The sequence below is a fragment of the Arabidopsis lyrata genome (assembly GCF_000004255.2).
Source record: "Arabidopsis lyrata subsp. lyrata unplaced genomic scaffold ARALYscaffold_267, whole genome shotgun sequence".
NCBI classification, from domain to species: domain Eukaryota; kingdom Viridiplantae; phylum Streptophyta; class Magnoliopsida; order Brassicales; family Brassicaceae; genus Arabidopsis; species Arabidopsis lyrata.
Genome location: NW_003302362.1, coordinates 4680 through 11253, shown reverse-complemented (window position 1 = coordinate 11253; position 6574 = coordinate 4680). Strand labels below are relative to the sequence as shown.

At 35.9% G+C, this 6574-nt stretch overlaps 1 protein-coding gene and 1 long non-coding RNA gene across 2 annotated transcripts; both read right to left on the bottom strand.

Moving 5' to 3' along the window:
* Window positions 1–856: 856 nt before the first annotated feature.
* Window positions 857–2181, bottom strand: LOC110225881. The gene is made up of 2 exons (XR_002330038.1): window positions 1790–2181; window positions 857–1325 (listed from the first exon to the last, which is right to left on the bottom strand). It is a non-coding gene; the product is annotated as an uncharacterized LOC110225881 (long non-coding RNA).
* A 621-nt stretch (window positions 2182–2802) lies between these two features.
* Window positions 2803–4961, bottom strand: LOC9298730 (U-box domain-containing protein 9). Its single transcript, XM_021016144.1, has 2 exons — window positions 4431–4961; window positions 2803–4117 (listed from the first exon to the last, which is right to left on the bottom strand). The coding sequence occupies exons 1-2, from the start codon at window positions 4719–4721 to the stop codon at window positions 3026–3028; spliced, it is 1383 nt and encodes a 460-aa protein (XP_020871803.1). The 5' UTR covers window positions 4722–4961; the 3' UTR covers window positions 2803–3025.
* Between the last annotated feature and the right edge of the window lie 1613 nt (window positions 4962–6574).

Genomic DNA, 6574 nt, shown 5'->3' with positions numbered 1-6574 from the left:
GAGAAACATATTTTTATTTGTCCAGGTCAGCAACATCATGGATACACTAAACTTATTTTGGGTTATGAAATGCTTGAGTATTGTCTATATCTGTGTTAAAAGAATAGTGGTGAGGTTTATGGAGGCAATAATTTTATATTTTTTGTTTTGTTTTAAGTTTTGGTTTTGGGTTTCGGGATTTAGATGCAGTTCTCTGGTGGTCAACAAGATTGATGCAGTATCTCATTAGGATTTAGTCCAAAACATGCCTATTGTTTAAACCTTCTTGGACCACTCCGGTTCTGTGCCCTGAAAATTTTTTGGATTGTGATTAATCACTCTAAACTAAAACTGAAAGTCCGAAAATTCAACAAAGAAACAAAAATTCTCATGCAATAGTGTAAAAATCAATTTTTGTTTGAATGTTCTGTGTTCATCAAACTTGAAAGAAAGCAACAGCCAAGGGGAAGGGCCATCATAATGTATTCAAAAATATTGAATGAATTCTGCCTAATAAGCCGGATATCTTGGGTCTTTGAATAGAAAGAAAACTACGTATTTTCTTTATCTATATGATTTCCACTGGGGACACATAAAAGCTAAACCCACCATCGGGGATTATTACGATTCTTTTTCTTCCTTTATGGGATTTCCTTTTTTTTGTATCCAATGAATTGTAAACGTTAGAGCATCCCCAATGGTAGGGATCCTTAAAACATCCTTAAGAATTTTTTAATTGTAAATTTTGACAAATATAAAGTTAAGGATTTTCGTAGGGACTCTTAAAAATATTTATGTCCAATGGTAAGGACCTTAAGAAAAACACAAATTTGGTGTATGGTATTTGAGTTTTGATTGCTTGAAAAGAAAGAAAGAGAAGATAAAGTATACAAGTTTTTGATACATTCTTGATAAACACATTTTGGATAACAAAGATTCATGACAATAATATGACAAAGTATACAAGATTCATTTGAAAACACATCAAAAAAAAAAACTATACAAGAAAGAACATCATCTTCTTCTTGAAGATACTCAGCCTACACTTAGACACACGAACATGGCTAGGACTCTGTCTTGCAGTTCTTGAGGCACTGGTCTTCCTCTTCGTTGTTGTGGTGATGTGCTTGATGTGTGAACCAACGTTTTCCATCTGTTCTGCAAGAAATTACAAAGTTATTGGAGCCATGGGAGACGAATTGCTTCTCACCACACCAAAAGCATTGTACCGTTAGGACCACCCCATCTAGGAGGAAGTTCACAGTTTCTTGTAACAAGAAAAGGTTCTCCATCACCACCACTAGCCACACCATTCTCGTTTCATTATTCCTTTTATCTTTATCCATCTGAAATAACACAAACATACAACCATTTAAGAACTGACCAGAGATCTTAATCACAAACCATGTCTTTAACGAGTAAAAGCATATAGCATACGAGAAACATAGATACAAAGTGCAGAAAGAACAAGAATCACAAGCGACACAACAATGATGATATGTGATGATACAAACTGTGATGATACTAAAGCAAAACATTAAAGCAAACAAAATCAGAAATCATATTTCTCTTAGTAGTTAGGCACAACACAGAGAGTAAGTGGTGATATTGAACTAAACTAGCATAGCATAACATATAGGCCACTGAGAATCAAAACCTAATATACCCATTTACGGAGATACAATGCATAGACGAAAGATGTTAAGCAATTGTATTAGCAGTTCCTAGATCTAAAGCCAATTTTGAAGAAGCTTGATATTTGAGAATCTCTAAAGACCCATAAATACAAACAAGTCAGTTTATTGTCGACCTGCGAATCGAATTCTGGCTATGATGAGTCAAGCTAACCGGATTCGATGGCTCGAGGGGGACGACGACGGATCCACACAAAACTCTTCGGCTTTTCTGCTCCGATTTGATGGTCATGACGCCGGACGATGAAGATCGAGAAGTTTGCATCGTCTTTCGCCGTCGGAGTTTACAAGAAAGGAGAGAGAGAGAAATGAAATCGGGGAAGAAATTTTTTTTTTTTTCTCTGTTTACCAACCAATTAAATCGTGCCACATATGCGTTTCTTACAATTAGAAAAAAACCTAAACTAAGGAACGAACCTTAACTGTTCTCACATTTTTGATTTATTTTTGGCCCATTTTCATAAGGACTCAGTCCTAAAATCTCTGAAGAACTGCCCATTGGGCTTGCTCTTACTTCTTGGGAAAAAAAAAAAAACAAAAAAAAACAAAAAAAACGTTACTTCCTGGGGATAAAAAAGTTACAAAGCATCAAATTCTTTCTTTTCTTGGCTTTTCTGTGAAAGTTGGGTGAGGAATAACACCAAAGAGTGGTTTAGGACGAATCCATATTCTATCCTCTCTATTAAATATTCCAATTTTCCAACTTTCTCGATCTATTGACTTGTAATTATTACGAATCACGAAATTCTAACTCCCAAGCAATCCAACCAACAAAATACATGTGATTTTTATCATTACTTACATGCCTTTTCTTGCCATGTCTAGAACATTTTTAGTATTAAAACTATTCCGTAATTTTTTCTAACACGACAAGAGGAATCACATCATCACGTTACATACATATAACAAAAATCACATCAATGGAAAAAACTCGTGACTCTCTACTCTAATTAAGTCTTTTTCCACAGAGAGTGGGAATAAGATTGATTTGCCTTGTGGATTATAAGTGATGTGAAGGACACGACATGACAGCCTTTCTATGTATTATAATAATGTACTTACATTTATACAAAGAACAAGACGAAAAGCTACACACTGTTACTTGTTGACCAAGGCGTTCACAGCTGAATAAAGCCACCAACGTTGATTTTTATTGATTGATTTGATTCTCTAGAAACAATCAAACGGAAAAAAACCTATCCACACAGATTTCTACTTACATCTCATATACGAAAACCATAAAATCATTCAGATCCTAAAGATACGAATCATTTACAAAAATTCTTAAAGCCAAAGAAAGTAAGTTAGAACAGGATTTTAGATAATTTACATTGCGGAATCCAAGGCTTCTCTCAGGCTGTATGAGTGAGATTCATAGCTTTTCTCAGTCTGTCCAAGATCCCATTTGCTTTCCTCTGTGCCCTTGAAGTTCCTTCACGCGAAAGCTTTGTTATCGTTCCATGAGCATTCTCCTCTTCTTTGATCTCCTTCCACTTTGTCCTGTCGCTGAAACATATAGTATGCAGTATCACTATCGCATTCTCTTTGTTTCGCTTGCACTCGCTCTCTCGAGTTATCTTCAGCAACCAAGAAACCCCACCGAGCTCACCCAATTCCTCCACAGCCTTCCAGTGAGTAACAAGCATTGCTAATATAGCTAAAAGCTCATCGACGTACAACCCATTTGAGATTTTCTTACCTAAAACCCTAACAGCTCCGTCTCTCACAGCTCTACTCCTGTTTTCATGAGCTATACAAAGAGTGAAGATCGCTGCAGCTACGTCTTTGATAGCTAACGGATTCCCTTCTTCTAGGAGATCAATAAGCGGTTTCAGGATTCCGGACTTCCCTATAAGTACTTTGTTCGAATCGAGTGCCGACAGAGTAAAGATCGCCGCAGCTGCATTGCTTCTCGTGGCTACCGTTCCACGCCTCAATGCATCGATAAGTAGAGGAATCACACAAGGATTTTCGCAGACGAGCTTCTTGTTGCTGTCATCATGTATGGATATGTTCAACAATGTTGTGACCACATCCTCTTGAAGCTTCTCATCTGGGTTTGACCCGTGTAACAAGGGATTAACCAACCGGGTGATTTCATCCGGAGATTCACCAAAAAGAGCTCGGAACTCAGTGCCTTTCTTGGTCAGAAGTCTTAGCTCCTTGGCAGCTGAATTTTGATCGTGAAGGTTCGAAGAAGAGACTTTACAGAGCAAGGAATTGAAAATCTCACGATCTGATCTTGTGACAGCTTCCTCTTCATTTACAAGGTTGGGATGATATTGGTTCTTCGTCTCAAGCCCAATCTTCTTGCACCATTTTGAGATCATTTCACGGATTAAGAGATTAGGTGTTAAAGCCGTGTGAGGCAGAACTTGCTGAGTCTTGGGACATGTTCTGTTGCCTGAGCTCAACCATTTCTGGATAAATAACTTGTCGTATGTCTGCAAAACACACACACAAAATAGAAATTTCAATTCAATTCTACTTATATTCAACTTCTGGGGATTTCCAGGAACACATAATTTATCTTCTAAAAATCATTTTTTTAGAATATCAATATCTATCCTACCGACAAAACAAGAACTTTAATGAAATCTGAGTCGGATTGTCTCAGTCGGGTCGAGAAAACAGATGAAAAAGTTTTCAAGCCAATCAAAATTCCCCCAAAAATCCAAAATTTTCAGTCACCAAAATAAAAACAGAAAATTCAAAACCCTAGAAGAACAATCAAATCGGAATGTGACGTTCACAAACCTGACCAGAAGCCAAAACAACAGGATCCCTCATAAGCTCATTAGAGAGAGGACAACGAAACTCCTCAGGACAAGACACAGTCTCGAGCATCTCCAGTGAAGACGATTTCGCCATCTTCCTCATCGTCGCTTCTCTCAACGCAGACAAAGCCTCTTGTAACTGATCAATTGTCTGAACCCCAAAGTCATCTTCATCTTCGATCTTAATCAGCAGCTTCTTCATCTCACGCTTCAGTTCTTTGGCTTTCGCAATCGCCGTCGGATCCGAATCGAAAACACCGGTCTTCGCCATCGCCGTCGGATCCACCGCCGGTATTCACCCAACCCTTCTTCTCAGATTACGTATGTCGAAATTTTTGAATTGATTTTCTCACATTAATTATATTTTTTATTTATTTTGTTTCTGTGTTTGTGAAAGAGAGAGTAATAAATATTATATGAGGAAGAGAGAAGAAGAAGGGCACAAGTGTCGTTGTACTCTAGTGCTTCACTATAATAGAATTGTGGCCTGCACCGAATTCGCCACGTCATCTTATTCATTCATTATTTAGTTATTTACTAAATTAATTCACGAAATTAAGAATTTAAAAGGTTTTAATAATGCAGCACGTATGACCTACCTCGCGACTAAGGTGTCAAAATACAGCCGACACGATTTGTCTCGTACACTCTTACACGTTTACTTATTTCTTGGGTATAAATCCATACACGTTATTGGTAATTTTGTTAGTTATAACATATAGTATTCCCTCCGTTTCGTTTTAGTTGTCGTTTAAGGTTTTTTTACACAAATTAAGAAAAGCATTAAATTTTCTGTTTTATCCTTTATTAATATATTTTATAAAAAAATTTATTGGCCACAACATTAAAACAATAGGGATAATACTAGAATTTTTACCAAACATTTGCATTGAAAACCTAAAACGACAACTAAAACGAAACAAAATTTAAATACTAAAACGACAACTAAAACGAAACGGAGGGAGTAATTGATAACGCATAATAGTTTACCCTAGTGGTCTTCATCTTTCACTTATGTTTGGTCTTGCGAGTTCGAAACCGCTTTCATACATTGTTTTGTAAAATCGGACAAAACGAGATTCTCGAAGGTTTGTGAATAACAGAATATTAATATTTTGACAAAACGTTTACAAGGATCAAAAACTCAAATCTTAAGGCACGGAACCCTTAACTAATCTTTGATCTACTAAATAACTAGTACTCCCTCCGTTTTAAAATATAAGACGTTTTAGCAAAAGCACGCCGATTAAGATGATCTTTTTTTTTAAAGTTCAGCAAATCATAAAAGAGACTGCATAATAAAAATAATCATAAAATATTAAAGTAATATATAATTTGCATAAAAACTTGAAAACGACTTATATTATAAAACAAAAAAAATTCTCCAAAACGCCCTATATTTTGAAACAAAGGGAGTACTGTACTACTGTTTATTGCGAGTATTCGAATTTTGGTTCCTCGCTTGTGATGACTAAATTATTCAACTATTAGACCATAACAACTTTAATTTAAATCGCTATTGTGCAGTACATTTTTGCATTGTTTATACTTTATATCATCGATCATTGCTTGAATCGTTTTTTTTTTTTTTGGTCAATTGATAAATCTATTAGCGTCATTGTTTGAATTGTTGACCCAAAACAAAAACAGACTTAGGAAATTTATAATAATTTCAACAATGTTAATGTCGTAGACTCGTAGTTGTAATTAAAAAACAAATCACCTTTAACGAAAAATGCAACATTAATGTGATACATAACATAGTGGTAAACCAAAAAATCGGAAGTACGGTAATGGTGGCGAAAATTAGATGGGGAGAGGAGTGAGTGTACAGAAAGTGGGACCCGCACAGTTATTCCAACATGGCAACATGGGAACAGCTGTCTTTCCGCGTGGATTCTTTTGTACTCCTCCTCATTTACTCTCTTTCTCTCTCTCTCTATTTCTTCTTTGACGATTTTACCCCTGCCGTTTTTCACACTACTTTTCTTCTTTTTTTTATTTTTTGTTCTAAAATCAATCTAAAAAATATACTGTATAAAAAAACAGAAAAGAAACCAAGTTTTATACTTAGCTTTCTAGGCGTGATTGGATGAAATAAGAGAGTTGACCAAATCTATAGCA